General features: G+C 39.9%; 1 protein-coding gene across 1 annotated transcript in view; it reads left to right on the top strand.

Annotated features, from left to right (window-relative positions):
- Polr3b (RNA polymerase III subunit B) overlaps positions 1 to 19,305 on the top strand; it is a 104,892-nt gene that overhangs the window by 25,555 nt on the left and 60,032 nt on the right. The window contains exons 11-14 of the mRNA XM_021656564.2: positions 4,714 to 4,833; positions 7,528 to 7,662; positions 15,069 to 15,230; positions 18,051 to 18,251. Of these exons, the coding sequence (XP_021512239.1) occupies positions 4,714 to 4,833; positions 7,528 to 7,662; positions 15,069 to 15,230; positions 18,051 to 18,251 (618 nt within the window). The remainder of the gene's footprint in view (positions 1 to 4,713; positions 4,834 to 7,527; positions 7,663 to 15,068; positions 15,231 to 18,050; positions 18,252 to 19,305) is intronic.

Raw genomic sequence — 19,305 nt, 5'->3', positions numbered from 1 at the left:
CTTTCAAAACTCTGGCAGTTCTGGCTTGCATTTTTTAATTTTCTCTTCACTATCCTTTTGATGGTGGGTTGGGGACATGTCACTGTGATAAAACATCATGTCCATAAGCAACTAAATGAAAAGTTCATTGTGGCTTGTAGTTCCAGAGGGATAGAGCCTGTAACGGCGATCAAGGCATAGAACAGGAAGCTGGCTGGGCACATGTTCATCCACCCAAAGGAAGGAGAGAGAGAGAGAGAGAGAGAGAGAGAGAGAGAGAGAGAGAGAGCAATTGGGGCAAGGCCACCCCCAGTAACATACTTCCTCAAACATAGCTCTACCTCTTGAAGGTTCTAGAATCACCAACTGGAGACCCAAGTATTCAAACACATGCACTTCTGGGAGACATTTCTCACTTAACACCACAGAGACCAAAGAGACCAAAACCAGGGCTTTTTGCATGCTAAGCAGGCAATCTACCAATAAGCTGTGTCCTTAGCTCTTAATATCCATTTCATTCTCAACCTCCAGTTGCATCATTTGGTCTTTATCCCATTTTTTGAATTCCTAATTACTTCAGTACCGAGAAAATTCCAGGAATAGTTCCTTTTATTACCTCAGGGTCTTCACTGACCTCAGGTCTGCCTGGTTAGACCCTTGGTATCTAAAGACAAGACTCAAAAATGATGTTAGGGAATTCCATGTGTGTAAACAGAATTTTAAAAAACAATTATTCTTCCTTTCTCATGTGGGAGAGTCCTCATAGTACTTTGGCTTTTCATTCTGATATTTGTAAGGTGTTTTGCTGGCTCAGAGTCTATGTGGCATTCCGTACGCCCTCAGGGATCTAGAGGTGCACTCCTATAGAACTAGAATAGGTGGTTCAGAGTTGTCCATATGTACATTGTCTAGCCCATGAGATACTTACAGGAAAATAGAAATCCTGGGTTTCTTTCTTTTGGCCACCAGAAATTCATTTAGAGAGAGCATTGCCACTTAATGTCTGTTTGTATGTTCTGTATTCAAATCAGTCTTGGTGGTTTTTAGATTAAGTCGCTCTCTTAGGAAGGTTAATATCATACTTAAATATATGAAATTCTAAGGCACAGATCACTAGAGATTGTCCCTCACTGCTATCCTCTTTTTCATAGCTAATGGATAATTGACTCAAATCATTTGGCAAACAACATCAGGAAACGTTTGGATTAGGGATACTATTTTTGGCCCTTCTTGAAAGTGAAATACTTGATAGGCATAAATCTTCTTTTAAAAATTAAGGAGTCATGTTCAGGGATCTAAAGAGAGGAAACACTTAAGAAATATGCAGGAAATAGGAAATGAACAGCAGTCCTTTGAATAGGCTCAGCTTTAGGTGATGTGCTGTCCTGTCTGTGACTGAAGAGTAGCCCCATGGTGGCAGAGGGCTCTGAGTTCCTTGACACATTTTAACCATCATTGCTCAGACAATCCTCAGCTTGTAGAACTGTATAAGGGTTAAACAGTGAGGTTGGAAACTCACATTCATGTCTATTAGAAGATACTGATGGACTTTCCAGCTGACTCAATGAGATTAGGTCTGAGAAAAGATGGAAAAAAGATGTAATTAGTTATCTTAAGAAAGACAAATCTTTTGCTTCCCTGAACAGAAAGCATGAATTTCCCAGTGCTCAGAGTCTGCATGCTAGGTTAGTAATAATTCGAAATGGTTTGTTTATTGAATGTACAGTATCCTTATGAAAGCATTGGGAAGGGAGTGTTCTCTTCTGGATGAGGACAGAGCAAGTGCTCTTCAGTGTGTGATAGTGTTGTGTCACAGAACTTCTGTGGGGACACAGCACATGTCTCCTCGCCCCAGATAAGGCTCACCAAAGTCCAACGTGATGAACCAGTGAGTTTTCTTGGAAGAGTATCAGTAAGGTTACTCGCAGGAGCAGAAATGACGCGAAGACGGCTGCAGCAGCAGAGCCCACCCCAGCATGGTGACAGCTCACGAAAGCTGGAAAGCCTGGAGCACACAGCTACGGGTTTGGGTTTTCGGAGTACCCTTTCCAAGTGACTGTTGTACAGCAAGCAGCTTGGCTGGTTCCTGTTCTTGCAGGCAGCCTGTTGTAGGGTCTTGTTTGCGCCGAGGCTCGTGGGAGAAGCTCTCGCAGCTTTAATTGCTTACTGTGGTAGGGAGGAGGGCTAATGAATCTGGTCAGTTTTAGAGAATCCCTGAAGCTATCTAGAGTTGTTTACCTTCCTGCTCATGGAACTTCCCTGTGGGATGGAATGTTTCCATCTTGGAGGAAACTTTTATTCCACAGATAGCTGTTTAGAAGATGTGGTGCTTCTGTGGATTGCTTAAAATGTAGGGGTCTTTTGTTTTTATGCCTGTTTTTAGCCTCCACCCTTTCATCTGTTCTGAAGCCTTAGCTCTGTATTGTTTATATGATTTTCATCATTGTAAAGGCCCCCAGTGTGTAGAGAAGGTGCTCATTGCCTTTTGGGGGATAATATTTTGGCCTAGCTGAGAATGTGAGCTCTTCCATCAGCCATTACACTGTGAAAAGGTAGCATGGTTGGGTACCCAGGGAAGAGATGATAATGTAACATCAGAGGAGATTCCCTCTCCTTTGTGCCCCTCTTGTTTTGTTTTGTTGTTTGTTTTGGTTTGATTTAGTTTTTTGCCTCAGATAAGTTAGGAATTTTGCATCCTTTCCCAAGGGGAAAAGTTTAATGATGGTATTTCAGTTTAGAGAACATAAGCTCTCTTTTGGGTAAATACTTAGAGTAGAATTACTGGGCCAGAGAACTTTTTAACTTTTATAAAGTCAGAAACAACCAAATGTCTCCAATCCACGGATACTCATACCATTTTGTATTACTGGCCACAGTGTTCAAGTCTGGCTGCTTCTTATTGTCACAGTATCTGGTGTTGTATCTTTTAATTTTACTTCTAGCAGGTGTGTAGCATTATCTTATTATAGCCTTAATCATTTCTCTGATGGCAAATTACATTGTACACTTCCATGTGTGAATCAGTCACTGGTTTTGTTTGTGAGGTGTTCAAACTGCTTATTTGTTCACTGCCTTCATTAAGTTAATCATTTTATTAATGAATTTCAGACATCTTTTAAAAATGAAATATGAACTGCGTGAAGTCTTTCATTCTAGCATTTGGAAGGCAGAGGCAGGCAAGTCTCTGTGAATTCCAGGCCAAGCTAGTTTACAGAATTCCAGGACAGATAGCCAGGGCTGTTACACAGAGCTCTCTCAAACAAACAAAATGTTCTGGATATTAATCTAATGTCCAGATTTTATATTGTAAATATTGTCACCTATTTCACTGCTTCTCTTTTTTTTTTTCTTTCACAGTGTTGTTTAACTTTGAAAAAAAAAACACCAAATTATCAGAAAGCTTTGTGTTGTTTTTATAGTTATTACTCTCAGTGTCCTGTTTAAGGAGATCCTTGCCTACTCCACATCAGGATACTATCTTGAATCTTTTTCTAGAAGGCATGTACTTTTTGTTTTCATGTTAGGTCTCAAATCTTTTTGTTGTTTTGTTTGTTTTTCAAGACTAGGTAGTTCAGGCTGTCCTGGAACTCACTCTGTAGACCAGGTTGGCCTTGAACTCACAGATCTACTTTCGCCACCACTGTGCAGCAGGTCTAAAGTCTTACCTCAAATTAGTTCTTCTTTTGTTGTGAGATGGAGGCCAGGGCTCCTTGTTCATGTGTGGGTACTGAGTCGTATTTGACCCACCAGTTGTTGAAAGGACAGTTTCTTTCCTGTTTTGACACTTCTGTCAAGAGTCAGTTGAGCACTCAGTGAAGTTGTTTTTGGACTTGTGATTTGCATTCGTTTTTCTCTCCTTGCCAGCATTACACCATTTTCATTTCTGAGGTTTTTGTTTGTTTGGGGGTTGGGGTCTAGACAAGGTTTCACTGGGTAGCCTCTGCCTCCTGAATGCTGGGATTAAAGGATGTGCCATCCACCACAACAAACTTGTTTGGTTTTTTTTGAGATAGGCCCTGGCTGGCCTTGAACTCCACAGAGATTCACCTGCCTCTTCCTTTCACGGTTGAGATTAAAAGACTGATATCAGTGCCCAGCTACTGTAGAGTTAGCATTGAAATCAGCTGTGTTTCAGCTAGCCAAGTCCTTTGCATACCCATGTAAATTATAGAACCTAGGACTTGAGAATCAACTATTTGTGGCTTTTAAAGGCCTGCTGGGAATAAGATAATCTATTATAAATTTACTGGTTTAGAAAGAATTTAAACTTACATTTTGACATTTCTCAAGTCATCTAGTTTATGACAGTGTCTTTATCCTGGATTTATTTAGGTTTTGTTTTTCTCTGTAGCTCTTACTGTAGAGGGCTTAACATGGATTACTATCTTTATGGGAAACTCACCATCCTGCAGTGATACTCTGTGGGATGAAGAATTGATGGCTGCTTTATATATACACACAAACCTACCTTCTATCTATGATTTCTCAATTTCCACAAATAATTATGTATCAGTTTTATAAGAACAAGACAATTTACAAATCAAAAGGAAACCAGTGTATTAGTTAGGCAGTGGGCTGTATTATTTTTGTTATTGCTTCATGATGTTGACTCTGTGTTCCTAGTACAGCAGTCTCTGTGACCAGGGTCCTTGTCTTCTTTGCTTTAACAGCAGGTCAGCACTGATAAGTGATCCCCAATAATGTAATACAAACCCTACTTTGTTTTTTTTATAGGCGTTAAAGTACATAGGGAATAAAGTAAGAAGACAAAGAATGTGGGGAGGTGGACCAAAGAAAACCAAAATAGAAGAAGCAAGAGAGCTCCTGGCTTCTACCATTCTGACCCATGTCCCAGTGAGTAATTGCCAGCTATGAGTATTGTGAGATTCCTTAATTCTGTCTAAAGACTTTTGAGTAATGCTTTATGCTGTTTGAAGAATATTTCCCACAAGTGAATGCTCAAGAGGACTGTACTGCCCCATTGGCACTTCTCTTCCCTCCTCAGAGGTTGTTTGTTGTCAGTGTTGGCTGTATCACTTTTTAAAATATTCATTGGCTGAGGTCATCCCATGACCTTGAATTACAGAGTTTCCATCCAGCTTTCCTCATTTATGGGGAAGACTCTCATCCATGTTAGCTGGATGGTTTGCTTAGTCACCTGACTGGTGAATGTACAGAAAGAAGGCTGGAGCCTGTGCGTTGGCCTTGAAGTGGGTCATGTTTATCTCCTGTTAACTTCTCATTATAAGTCAGCCATGCTGCCAGGACTCAGCCTTCCCCGCCTTGAATGCCTGTGCTCATTTGCTACGTCGCAGCTAGCAAGTGTTCACCATGGATGATACAATTCCAGGGTTGCGACTATTTCTTTAGGGAGTCTGCGGGAGTAGACTGGCCTTTTGAATCACCTTTTGTGATGGCAGCCAGGTTCAGTTTTCTTACCTTAAAACAACTTTGATCAGATATACATATGACTGTACAACTCTGTTACTTCTGCTTGTATGCCTGTGATCCAAGTCAGAGAATTATAAAATTCTTAGTATTGATTCCATATTTGAACCAAATCTTACACTCTTTTGGATGAGTGAAAAGATTTTAAAATTCAAAACTGCAGCAGTGGATAATGGGAGCAGTAAGAACTTTGGTGCTGAGATGCTTTTGTTTAGATTCTGGTTTTGAACTCTCGGTTTTCCTTGCACTGACTTGAATGTTTCTTAGGTTTCTTTATCAGTATAAGGAAGTAACACCTGTAGTATTACTTGTAGTCTCTTGTAGTGATTCAGGGATACAGTTTATGTACAGAGCTCTATTTCCAGCTGCCCAGGATGGTGTTATGCAGTAAGAGCCTGGCTTAGCTTAATGGTATCATGGCAGAATGGGCCTCGTCCACCCTGCTGGCTGTGAAGAACTTTGGTAAATTGAGGCTCAAAAGCATAATTCCTTTGTTCTTTTGCAAAGAGAATGAACCACTATTTTTTTTTTTTTTAATTTGGGCTATATATTTATCAGTAAAGAGTAGTTGAATTAGGAAAGGCTTACAGTTTTCAAATAGTTTAAAACAGGTTTTTGTTTTTGTTTTTGTTTTTTTAACCTAAGTTAAAACATTGGAGTCAGTACAGGAACAGGAGTTATTACCAAGATAAAGCAGTACTGTTTGTTGTTCTTCAAGACCCAGGCTCAAGAGCACTCTCAGGGCTAACACCTGGGAATTTGTTAGAAATAGTGAAACTGTACCCTAGACCTACTGAGTCAGAAACTCCAGAGTGAGCCTCAGTGTAGCCATTTGTATTTTTGCAAGTTCCCCAGGTACTTGTGATATAATTACAGATTTGAAAACCTTAACTGTTAGTGGTGATGTCCAGAAGTCTCCAGGCTTCTGTTGACAGTTTAGTTCCAGTGTCCCATGGTCATTTTAGAGCTTCCTACCCATTTCAGGTAATTCATGTTAACACCCCCCCAACGAATGTCTGAACTGCTACTAGTCATCTACAAGTCATGTCAATTGTTAGAGCAGAGAGGTCCCACTTTCCATGTGATTTGCTAGCATTATCCTGGAAAAATAGACTCAGAAATAATTTCAGTTTAGGTGTGGAGTTGGGTTTCTAGCATGTAGTAGTTAAAAGGGGAAGTGGGTGAAAAGGGTGTAGCAGGGATGGTTGCTATGAATATTCTTGTTTACTCCCACCTGGAAGTCCCTTAGTATGTATGTATGTGAAAGGGGACTGTGAACTGGACTTTCCTGAAAATTAAAAATGTGATTAATAAAATCTTTATTTTTCTCATTGGTAAACAAAACAACCATTATTGGTTATTTAACAGCCAGAAGAGTTAGGTGATCAATGCAACTCCCCGACATTAAGATTAGGAAAGTAAAATGGAACATGGAGTTCTGTACATACTAATAGAGAATATAAATTATTTATTATCATTGCATAACAAGGAGCTTCAGACATCGGTGGCTGAACATAGCTGTGCTGTCACTCGTTGGTCTGTGTTTACTAGCCTCACCCAAAGCTGGAGAGGGACTTTGATCTTGGGCCTGCTATGAAGTTGCAAGTGGTGGCTGAGACTGGAGTCATGTGATGCATTTCCCGGGCTGGATGTACACCGTGGCTTCCTCACTCACAGCAAATGCACTGCTCTTTCCACAGTGTCCTAGACTTACCCTCTGAGGACTCAGGACTCAAGCAAGACAGGTAGTGAATGTGCCAGTGTACTTAAGGGTCAGTCTACACCTGGCTGGGCATCGTCTCTGCTGTATCTTAGACTCCTCACATGCCAACCACAGTGTGCAATGACTGAGTGACATGGAAGACATGGGAAGTGAAGCAGTTGCAGTGGTCATCTAGCTCAGGCAGTAAATGCAGAGATGGAAAGTTTGTGTACCTCTCAGAAGTTTATAGACTAGCTGAATTAACTAAAATAAGGAGAATTATAACAACTCATTGCTTTCCTATTTGAATGTAGTAACATTGATTCTTCTCTCAAGAAGATTCTTCTCTCATTTAGCATACACCATCTTACAGTGTTTCTGCGATTTCTGAATTCCAGGTTAAGGAGTTCAACTTCCGAGCTAAGTGCATCTACACTGCAGTGATGGTGCGAAGGGTGATCCTGGCCCAAGGAGATAATAAAGTCGATGACAGAGACTATTATGGCAACAAGCGACTGGAATTGGCAGGACAGGTGCTTTAATCATTTTCATGAGGAATTGTATTTTTTTTTCCTTAAGATCTATTTGAATTATATTTACTGGTGTTTTGACTACATGTATATGTGGATGAGGTTGTCGGATTCTTGGAACAGGAGTTACAAACAGTTTTGAGCTGCCATCTGGATCCTGGGAATTGAACTCGCATCCTCTGGAAGAGCAGCCAGTGCTTTTAACCACTGAGCCATCTCTCCAGTGAATTGTATTTTTTTTATATAAAATTAGTTTTGCTGTCACTGTAAATATGAATGCGCATTTAAATATAATAGAAACTGTATTTAGTTTGAAGTACAACTTTCACATATGACTTGCTTAATTTTTTTATAGTATGTTACCTGTGTTATCTCTTCTGGTGAGATATTTACCCTCGTTCTCTGTAATGTTGGAAGTGAAAGCTGGCTTTAACTTTAAATATATTTTACTCAGTTAACAAATGTTACTTAGATACCTCTGTGTTCCAGGGTGCTGATGCTGGGTGTAAAGGAGAAAGATAAGTGTGCGTGTGTGTGTGTGTGTGTGTGTGTGTGTGTGTGTGTGTAGGGGGGCGATGTGCATGAGGTCAGGTGCCCATGGAGGCTCAGGCATCAGTTCCCCTGGAATCACAGTGGTTGTGAGCTGCCTTACGTGGGTGCTGGGAACTGAACTGTGTCCTCTGCAAGAGCAGGAAACTCTCTTAGCCTCTGAGTCATCTTACCATTGCCAAGTAAGTTCTTAAACCCATGTGAGCTGAAGAACCAGGCAGAGATGGGATTTCCAGCATCTGCTGGTCATAGGTTTGGATTTCATTTTACGTGGAGTGGAAAACCACTGGACAGTTTTAGTCAGGGAGTGTTATAAGCTGGATTTTCGATTGCAGAAAGACAGGTTTGGAGATGAGCAGACCAGCAATGGGCAGGCCAGGGGTTGATAGCAATGAATGATCCAGATGAGGGATGCCAGCTGAGAGGATACCAATAGACATGCCACAACTAAAATTAATTTTACATTACAGTGAGGGGGAGGTCTGGGTGTGACAGTGGGTGCTGGTGTGTGCATTGTGGAGGTCAGAAAACAACCTGTAAAATGGTTCTGTCCTTCTATCTTTTGGGTCCTGGGAAGTAACCAGACTTGGCAGCACACGCCCTTACCCACTAAGCCATCTTTCTAGCTCTACAACTAAACTTGAAAATGAGAATTCCGAAGTTGGAACAGTTTTGGGGCTTGGGAAGAGTCAGGACTGGAATATGGGGAGGCTCTGTGTGGCTGAAGGCCAATGCCTGTTAGCGAGGTTTTGTTTTTCACCAGCATTCAGCTTGGCCACTCACTCTGCAAGGGTTTATGGCATTCCTACTGCTAATCCTCATCGCCACCATTTTTCAGTTAAAAAGAAATCAAGCTGTTAAGTGAGTCCTTAAAAAAAATGGGTTGTTTAGAGGAATACAGAAGGGAATAAGGAGGAGGCTAAGGAGAATATCCTGTTGCTTAAGAAATTAGAATTAAAAAGAGGACTCCCACGTGCAAGAAAACATAGCTTAGTGAACAATGTAAGCACATAAAAGCTATTGTGTTGGCAGAATATGTAAAAACAATAGCTGCTAGTTCCCACCGGTGGGATGAGGCAGGGAAATGTGCTTCAGCTTTAGATAACAGAGTTGTCTCCAGCCCAGGGCACTTTCTCTCAGTCTCACTGTCACCAGAGGGTTGCCAGGCCAGCCGCCAGTAGGTGTTAGAAAACCTACTGATCTCAGGCTTAATCTTTGCACCTACCTTTTCTTTTTTGGTAATGTGTTCATTATTTGCTGTGCATTACTCTGTTCTTTGTCTGCAAATTTTTTGTTCCTAATGCAGCTTGCTTTGTATGGGTGAGATATGGAATGGCACCAAAATCCAGCACCCTGGAAAGCCAGGGATTTCCATCCTGGGACAAAAGAATGCCGTCTTGACTTCAGAGATTGCCTAATCCCAGCTGTTCTGATAATGTAATTAAGGCTTCCTAATGTCTTTAATTTTGCAACCAGTTTGTGTGAAAAGGAGAATTTGGCACTCTGAAGGCTTAAACACTAAATAGCAATCTCAAGGCGCCTAATTAGAATTCTCTGACATTAAGCTAATTGGTGAAACTGTATTTCAACGGCTTAACTTCTTTATTAATTTTTTTAGCATTTTCATTGAAAATCAATTGATGAGCTGTCAGCACTTTTCCCTAAATATGATTCAATTGATGGCGCTTCTGTCTCCAGCGGGAGGAAAGGCCTCAGAGTAGCAGTATGAAGTATTGAGTGTGAGCAAAGCATCCTATCCTTGTACTCATTTTACTTCCAACCTAGATATCGTGGTTCATTGTATGGCTTAGCCTTGCTGCTTCTCATTGCTCTGGGAACTGGGCAGCAGCATTTCTCTAAAGTAGAAATTTTAGGAGAGGAGAAATCTATTCCTGTAGCAGTTTTGTTGACTATAGGTTCCTATTCATTAGTGTTTAGCACTGGGGACATTTTCTTGTGTCTGAATCAGCCCGCCACAAAAGATTCAGCTGGGATCCCAAAACACTTTTTCATAATTTGAGACAAAAGCAGCTGAGTGTAAGGGGCTAATTAAAAGAGCACTAGGCTTCTGTGGTCTGGTTAAGGGTACTTGATTCTGTTTAGGATGCTTATGTAGGTTCCGTTGCGCTGCCCACAGGAAGTGGCTGGAACCAGCTTCTGTAGCCCCTCACCCCTCTGCACCTGCTTCCACTCCCACGTTCTTTCTTCCCATGAGTGAAACTGCTGGGTCTGACTGTAAGAAAGGATTAAGCTCTCTGGGAGGAAGTTTTCTTTTTAGAACGCTTTTAAATTCAAGTCTAAGACCCTGGCTTCCCGGTCTGCAGACTTGGTTTTGTAGAAGTAGATGGATGTGTTCACCGTAAGGGGGAAGACATTTTAAAATGGCCCAACTTTGGAAAATTGTTTTGATGATAAGGGAGACTTAGTTGTGTTGAATAATTCTTTGCTCAGAGCCATAAGCCTATTTGCCCATTAATAAACACTCAGGAGTATAGTCAGTGTGGGCTTTAGTAAACCTTCAGCTCAAATGTTTTCAGTGACTCTCAGAACTCCTCTTTAAGTGAATCATTTAAATGTTTGGCTAATTGACTTAAAGCACAAACAGATATGTTGAATTTTTTATTCTGTTAATAAAAGGAAAACTTACATTGGAAATGTGAATATAATTAAGAATAGAGCTTGGTGTTTGTAATATCTACCATGTGTACTATTGAAGTGCACCAGCTCACATTTGTAGCATGATAGCTCCTGCCATTCCTCCCTGTGAACTTCATAGTCCCAGTATTTTGATTCTCTGTTGCTGTGGGGCACATGCTTGCCCTAAGCAGTGACTTCATTTCGTTTTTATAGATCTCACGGTTTTTTGGGTCAGGCATTCAGGTGGATCTGGGCTGTTTGCCTGTTTCAAGTGGTGCTGGTAGACAGCAGCCACTAGTCACTGAGTGAATGACTGAAGGATGGGCTGAGTCAAGGTGCCCAAGTGTGTGTGTCTTATAGATGAATTCCGGATGCTCTCCATCCATGACTTCTTGGATGACTTCAATGTATTTGTCTCTCTAGTGGTTTTAGAGTAACATCTTGTATGTCTTTTTATTTGTATTTCCTCCTTGACGAATGGGAGTAAGCTCTTTATCTCTTGACCAGTATTATTTCCTCTGCTTTGAAATATCTTGTTTGCATTTTCCTTATTAATTTCAAGGAAACATTGCTTAGGTCCTGTTTTTAACCAGTTACATATGCAGAAGCTACCCTCTTGTAGCATAGATTCTTTTTTTTAACTTTATATCTTTTAGCATGTACTAACGTGTGTGTGTGTGTGTGTGTACTCTCCTTTACTCTCCTGTCAATCAAAACTGAGCCTCTGTGATGTGACAGTTGTAGCGTGTAGTCTGTTTCAAGGCTGTATTCCAGCCTTTGGTCAGTGTGCCTGTGCATCTATTTTGAGAAAAATAGTAAACATAAAATATTAGTCTCCTTCTACATAAATCTTATTTAGGTTTCCTTTCTTTTTTCATTAAAGATTTTTAATTTTCTTCAATGAAGGTCTTATGCCCTCTTAAAACAAAACAAAACAACTTTTATTTCTGAAGCTAGAGAGGTGGCTCAGCATTTGCTGCCCTTCCAGAGGACTAGAGGTCGGTTCCCAGCACCTGCATCTGCTTCTCATGACCACCTGTAACCCTACTTCTAGAGAATTAGTACCTCTGCTGGTCTCCCATGATGCTGTACACACACACACACACACACACAGACACAAAATAAGATTTTAAAAAAAAGATTTATTTCTAAGTATCTTTGAAAAATATCTTAATAGGAGTATTAATATGAAAATCTTCAAATATATAAAAATAAAATAGTAAAATCAGCTCTCATATATTCTCTCATCTTAGAAGTTCATCTTGTTCCATTTGCATCATCCTCCTGCGCACCAGAAGCCCCCAGTTCTCAAATTGGATTGTTTAAACAAATGACAGTCATCAAATTATTTCAGTTTCACAGATAGAAAATTACATTATGTAGACATAAGATATTTTCTCTAAAGAATAGAACTGTATATAAAAAAAGTATCATTTTCAGACCTAAGCTTTTGAAAGAGTAATTTCTTACTGTCATAAGGGATCCATGAGGAGAGTAAGGATCTCACTTGTTGCAGTTGGGTGGTTGTATATTAGATTCCTTTTAATCTTGTGTGTGTTTCAAGAAGTGAATATTTAATTCTAAGGAATTTTCTACATTCTAAGTTTGGCTGATGGCTATGGGAAGAAATGGAACCAGTAAGGGGGAAGGAGGAATTAATTAATTCCTTACTGGTTAATTAATTAATTACAATGATGGCTGATGTGGTTATAAAGGCACTGAAGTTCTATGATATGCTGTGTGAGAGAGACTACATAGATGCTCTTGACCACTTTGTGTTTTCTGGCTACTCGATGGGTGACACTGCTGTGTGCTGTCAGGAAGACCGTGTCTGACCGTGTCTGCCTTCTGTGCTGTGGGGCCTGCTCACTGGCTTCAGGCGCTGCAGTGCCAGTTCATCAGTTTTAAAATTGACCAGCTTTTCTCTTAATGGCTTTCTTAGTAGTTGATGAGAATGATTTCCATTTTCATTATTTCTTTATGGGGTTGAAAGTCAATGATATCTAATATTTTCATTCTAACACATTCATTATGTGAAATTTCAAAAATAGCACTTTTTATCATTATCTCTATGTCTTGAGACATAATTTTTGTGTAAAAGGCAAAAATACTAGCAAAAATGACTTAAAAAAAAAAAAAGATAAGATTCTCACTATGTAGTCCTGGCTGGCCCGGAACTCACAGAGTTCCGTCCACCGCCTCTTCTCTTCAGTACTAGGTGTAAACATGTATGCCAACACGCATGGCCTCTGAAATGCTTTGTTTTAAAGAGTTGCAGAAGAATAATTTAGTTCTCCAATTTTCTGCAGAGACAGTGAAATATGTTAGTGTCTAAAATTGACAATAAACAGGAATTTTAACATTTTACTTAAATTTCACAATGGCGTCTCTCTTTTTCTTAACAAATGAGTAATCACAGTAGTGACTGGTAGCTTTGGTTAAGATTGCATTTAAATCTGTAGGATAATTTGTTGAGAACTAACTTGTAAATAACTTCGGTCATCTGCCCTTTGACTGTGGTACGTGTCTCCTGTTGAGAGACTGAATAATTTCTCTTGGGAATATTTTAAATACAGTTGCTCTGTTTTATCTGTTTATCTTGCAAGCTAGTGAAATTCACATCTTCATAATGCAGTTTCTTGTAGAGTCCCTGTGACCTTCTTTGTCGATGATGTGTTCTCCTCAAGTAAAGACAGCTTTATGGCTTCCTTCCCATTATTGATACCCCCCCCCCCCATTGCCCCATTGAACTGACTGCCACCTCCGCCTCTGAGTTGAATAGGAATATGAAGATGGGCATTCTTCCTTGTCCAAAGTTTCGTAAAGGAAAGCTTTCTGTTTCCTGCCCCTTCCCTATGGGCTAGGCCCCTTCTGTCTAGCTGTGCAGTGATCCTTGGCCTTAGCAGGTTTCCTGCTCCTGCCCCAAGGAAGCTAGATTTGGAATCCACCTTATTCCTCTAGGTTTGTACCTTTTCTTGACATTAGTGACCAGTAGATCTCTTGGGCCTCTCCCATTGGCAGCCTGCTGTTCATTGTTTCTAGGTGCAAGGCTTGTGGGTGTCCAGGGCAGACAGCTTTGGTTACTTTTGCCTCTGAGACATGCTAGACAGTAGGCATCCTGACCCTTCCCCAGCTACTTATAGATTTGCTCCTATGGGAGAAAATCCAAGAAAGTAGGTAAGAGTTCAGTTGCCTTTGTTCCAACAAAGGTGGCTTCCTCAGGGTTTCTCTTACTCTTTTATGAGCAGTCCATGGGGGGAGGAAAACAGAACCTGTGAGTGTTGGCTCTCCCTGTGCTAAAGCCTGAAGAATTAATTCTAAACTCCCAAGATAATCCACAGTCAGCCTGAATTTGGGCCGTTTCTTTCATAGTGTTCTGCTCTTGCGTTACCACTTGTCTGTGCCTTCAGACACAGTGTAGTTTAGTAGTGCTGGAGGAAACAGATGTGACTTTGTCTAGGATTTCTTTCATTGAGTTTGTGTTTTTCAGGTCTTGCCATGATGTTGTATTAGTTTTTGTTCTTTTCATTGGTTGCTAATGTACTAGTATATCTCAGTTTGTCTAAATTTTATGTGTATAGGTTGCCTCATACAGGTAAATATGGATGTCAGTGTCCTCATACAGCTAAATATGGATGTCAGTAGGAAACTGATTCCTCCTACCCCCCTCTCTTTGTTATTTATTTATTTATTTATTTATTTATTTATTTATTTATTTATTTATTTGAGGCACAGTTTCTCTGTGTAGCCTTGGCTGTCCTGAAACAACTCACACTAGACCAGGCTGGCCTTGCTTCCTGTGACTTGTTAGAAATGGAGATTACTATGTCTTCCTTTGATATACTGAATGAGAAACTTCACCTTGCCAGTGCGTTATCACAGCTGCCAGAGGTTGAGAGCCACTGCTCTAGAGGACAGCCCAGGAGGAGAATGCTGGGGCAGTTTTCCAAGTGGCTCTGGCACTTTATATTATACCAGTAGTACAGGAAAGTTTAGCTAACGTCCTGTCTTCAGTGCTCTCAGATTTTGTAAATTAAAATGAGGCCATTCCTTTCCTCTCATTCAGCATTCCTACATAGTGTTTGACATATAGTTATCAAACTTGTATATATATGTATTAAGTTGAATTTTTACAAAAATATGTTTTCAGTTTTAAAATTTGTCCTTTTTAAACAGAGCCTTCATTGAGACCTAAGCTTAATCATTGTGTATTTTTCTTCTAGCTCTTATCTCTTCTTTTTGAAGATTTATTTAAAAAATTTAATTCAGAAATGAAGAAGATTGCAGACCAAGTGATTCCTAAACAAAGAGCAGCCCAGTTTGATGTGGTGAAACACATGCGCCAAGACCAGATCACCAATGGCATGGTGAATGCCATCTCTACCGTGAGTCTCCAGCTTTCTCTGCAGTTTGTGACTTCATTAAGTGGACTAGAAATGCAAAGGACTCTGGGAACCCATGAGACAGAAGCATTCTCAGTAGGCATTTGTTAAGAGCGCCATTCCCTCTCACCTTTCTCATGTTGTTAAGACTGTTACCGTCTAAAAACACTAAATGGAAATTTTCAGAAGTAATTAATAAATTTAAATAACTTCTGTTTTTTCCTATTTTTCTTTTATTTTTTCCAATTTTACCTATAATTTTCCTATTTTTATTAGTTTTTAAGTTTCTACTGTGCGTAATTCACAAATTAAAATTTATCATGGGTGTGTGGAAAAAAAACAGCATAGGATTATAGGGTTCTGTACATCCCCCATGGACTAAGAAGGATTACCATACAACTTCAGTGCTAAATTATAGTTCCTGCTGCATGGCAATATGAGAAATGCACTTACAGGGAGAGGCTTAACTATTCACAGTCATTCTTCTCATGGGTACTTCCCTCCATTTTTTTCCTGTAATAAGGTTGATAGATTTCAAGCAGATTTCTTAGTTGGCACCTTTTGTCCAAAGCCATTAAAAAACATCTTATTTCTTTTAGATTCTTCAGAGATCCATAAGCTATTCCTTTCTGGGCACTGAACTTGGTCCTCTGCAGCTGCTGTGTATTTAGGGCCTGGATGTTCATGAAGGGTTATCAGATAGATATCTGCCCCCTTTTTAAAAGCATGGCAACTGTACGTCTATCTGATGAGTCTGCCTTGCATTTGATATACCAGACACACAATTAATTTTATGGATGGGATCTTGCCCCAACAAACAGCGTGGCCCAACACTTTGACTCCCATAACCATGAAACAATAAAGAAGACTTGCTTCAGCTCTCAGCTTCAGAAATTTTAGTGGCTCTATGTGGGCAGCTAAAGTATAGGTGCAGCCCTACTCTGTGCCTTTGGCACCTTACCCTCCCATGGTCTGGGTTCTTGAGGTTGAAGAGCCTGCCATATTGAGGATTCTCCTGTCGGGGTTGCTTTCCCTTCTTCCTGGCCACGTTCTCTCAGCGGGACGCTGTTTTATCTTCTTGACCACCTGCTTATTAGAAAGCATTAGGCCTTGTGGCAGCTGTGTCCCCATCTGAGGTCACCCAGAGTGTTCCCCTCAAAAGAAAGCTTTCACCAAGTTAGCCTCGCTGTGGAGCAGTTTTACACTGTGGTTTTTTCCTGTTTGTTCTTTTGATTCCTTCTGGTTTGCTCCTGCAGGAGACTAGAACGGATTCTCTCCACTTCCTTCTCCCCTTGCTTCCTGTTTACCAGCAGGTTGCCTCATTTTAGCTCTGTGCTGAATATTTACCTTATTTACTCCTACCCACTGGGCATAGGTCTCATCCCAAGGATAAAAGGAAGCCAGCTGAGTGTGTAGCAGTCAGACATTCGCCCACTTGATGGCTTTTTGCTTGCTTTTGGCTTTTGAGGTGTGTAGAGCTTTATGCCTAGAATTTAGCACTTAACCACTCTGTCAAAAAATTAAATGTTCCTAATAAATGGATTTTGAGTTTAGCAAAGTAAAATTTGACTAATGAGGGAGATGCCCTGAAGTCATATTTTAATATAAAATAAATTTTAATATAATTTATTTGATCTCCTAAAATCACACTAATTTTCCTGTTTTGAGTAAAAGCTCTAAAGCTAGGATCCATATAAGTATTCTCCTGAAACTGTTTTCAAAAGTTTGTATTAATTGTCTTTTGTATGTTTTTCCAAGAAAATAGTCATAATCTTCATCTGGTTCTTCAAGAGGAAACACCCCAGCATAAACAGATTCCTCTGTGAAGTCATGAAGATGATTGGGTCAAATGTTTTTTGAGATGTGTTTTTACTTTGCTTTTGCAATGTATACTATTTTCTGCAGTTATTTTATGTTACAGTTTTTGGAGAATGTTATATAATGTGTACAACTTATATAGCCAAAAAACTTGTAGTTTAATATAATCTAATGTGTTCAGTATATAGAAGATGAAATTAATATTTAAGATTTACTTATATAAGTCCATTTTATTTTGTTAATATTTCAGGTTAGCATAGAGAGTAATAGTGTTCATCATTATATCATCTTTACAGTGATGACATAAATCTGTTTTAATGTTGCTATGACCACGGAGGTATTTCTTGATTTAACAACATAGTTTATTAACATTTCTTAATGTTAATAAAATACAGTTTTAGGGCTGAAGGTGTAGCTCAGGTAGAAGAACACCTTCTTAGCATTTGCAAGCCCTAGTTTGCTCCCCGGTACTGAAAACAAACAAATAAACAAACAAACAAACAAACACAAAAAGGCCAAGCTAGGTTAAAACATGCAATTCCTATTTCTTAGATCTAGATTAAGAAAATACAGATGATTATGTCAAAAGTACTATCAGAATCACATTTTTCTGCACTTATCTTTGTCTTAACACTACCTTTGGAAGGCATCTAAATAATAATCCAACATGAGATTTCCCTTTGAGTTTTAAACTTGTTTTTGCCTGAAGAATGTGTACACCTCACACTCTTCAGCCTCAGGTTGAACTGTTTTGGGAAGTAGAACCTGAGTCCTAAAGAAGGTGGCTGTCCTGTGATGAACATTTGGAGCTGGCTGCTTGCCACAGTGTAGCCCCTTGCCTAGAAAACCCCAGCAAATCATCAGGCTGCATTTTAACTTTACTTGTATCATTTTGGTTTCTATAGGTATATCATGGCTGTATGTGCATTGTCAGGCAGTTGCTATGACAAACTTCTCATTCTATGGAAAGGTTAGAGTAGCCTCACTCATTTCATTTCTTTCCAGGGAAATTGGTCTCTAAAGAGATTTAAAATGGACCGCCAGGGTGTGACCCAGGTGTTGTCTCGCTTGTCATACATATCTGCGCTCGGCATGATGACAAGGATCTCTTCCCAGTTTGAAAAAACAAGAAAAGTGAGTGGTCCTCGTTCTCTCCAGCCATCTCAGTGGGGAATGCTCTGTCCCTCCGACACGCCTGAAGGAGAGGTAAAGTACCATGAGAGTCTCTGTGGGGTCAAAGGTCATACTTTGAAGGTGAAAGTGTGGGGTTCTGCTTCTAGACCTTAGTCATTTCTTAACTGCGAAGTCATTGATTAACTGCTTATTTGGCAAGAAACGCTGATGCAGTTTGTCAAGACTACAGAGTAGCTCTGAAACCAGAAGCCTGATTCAGCATCTCGTTGGAGAGATTCAGAGTCAACATTTCTCATTCTCATTTTATCCTGAGAATCAAACCGTGCAATGAAGAGGTGATTAGGATGTGGACAACTGAGGGAGCAATCACTTTTGATGCTCAAGAGGAGCTCTGAGTAGCTTTTTAATTTCTTTAAGTGTGCCTTGAGAATACAGTTTGGAACATATACTCCAAGACCTAAAGTAATTCTGATTTATATAGGAAGCACAAACCATTACCTAAACACGAAATTAATAGAATTGACAAGATTTAATTGCTTAGCCTCGCTGTGTCCTCTGTTCCATGGCTCTTTCTTATTTATAGATATTTTAAAATGTTTGTACGTGTATGTGTGTAGCTGAGTGTATGTGTGTAGCTGAGTGTATGTGTATGCATCATTTGCATGCAGGTACCACAGACACCAGAAGAGGGGACTTTATAGCCCTGGAACTGGAGTTGCAGGCTGTTATAAGCTACCCCATGTATGTGCTCAGTGTCCTCAGTGTTTCTCCAGTCTCAGCCTTTTCTTATGATATTGTTATTAGTGTCACCTGATTCTATAAATGAATAGAGAAAGGTGGGCCACCACTGTCCTCAGGTAATGGAGAAAGGTGGACCACCACTGTCCTTAGGTAACGGAGGAAAGTGAGCCACTTCCATGTCTTCAGGTAATGGAGGAAGGTGGGTTTCCACTATCCTGAGACTCCTGCACTAGAGACCCCATAAATACACAATGAATGAAAAAATTGGTTAATAAAAGTGAAAGGTGTAGGCTTCAAAGTGTAAGAATGTGTTAGGACTCAAAAGAAGTGAAAATTAGAAGTCTAGGTAGACCGTGGTTTTTAGAGAATAATCTAATTTACCTTA

Source organism: Meriones unguiculatus, chromosome 2 (genome assembly GCF_030254825.1).
Source record: "Meriones unguiculatus strain TT.TT164.6M chromosome 2, Bangor_MerUng_6.1, whole genome shotgun sequence".
NCBI lineage: Eukaryota > Metazoa > Chordata > Mammalia > Rodentia > Muridae > Meriones > Meriones unguiculatus.
This window is presented reverse-complemented; position numbering and strand designations above follow the sequence as displayed.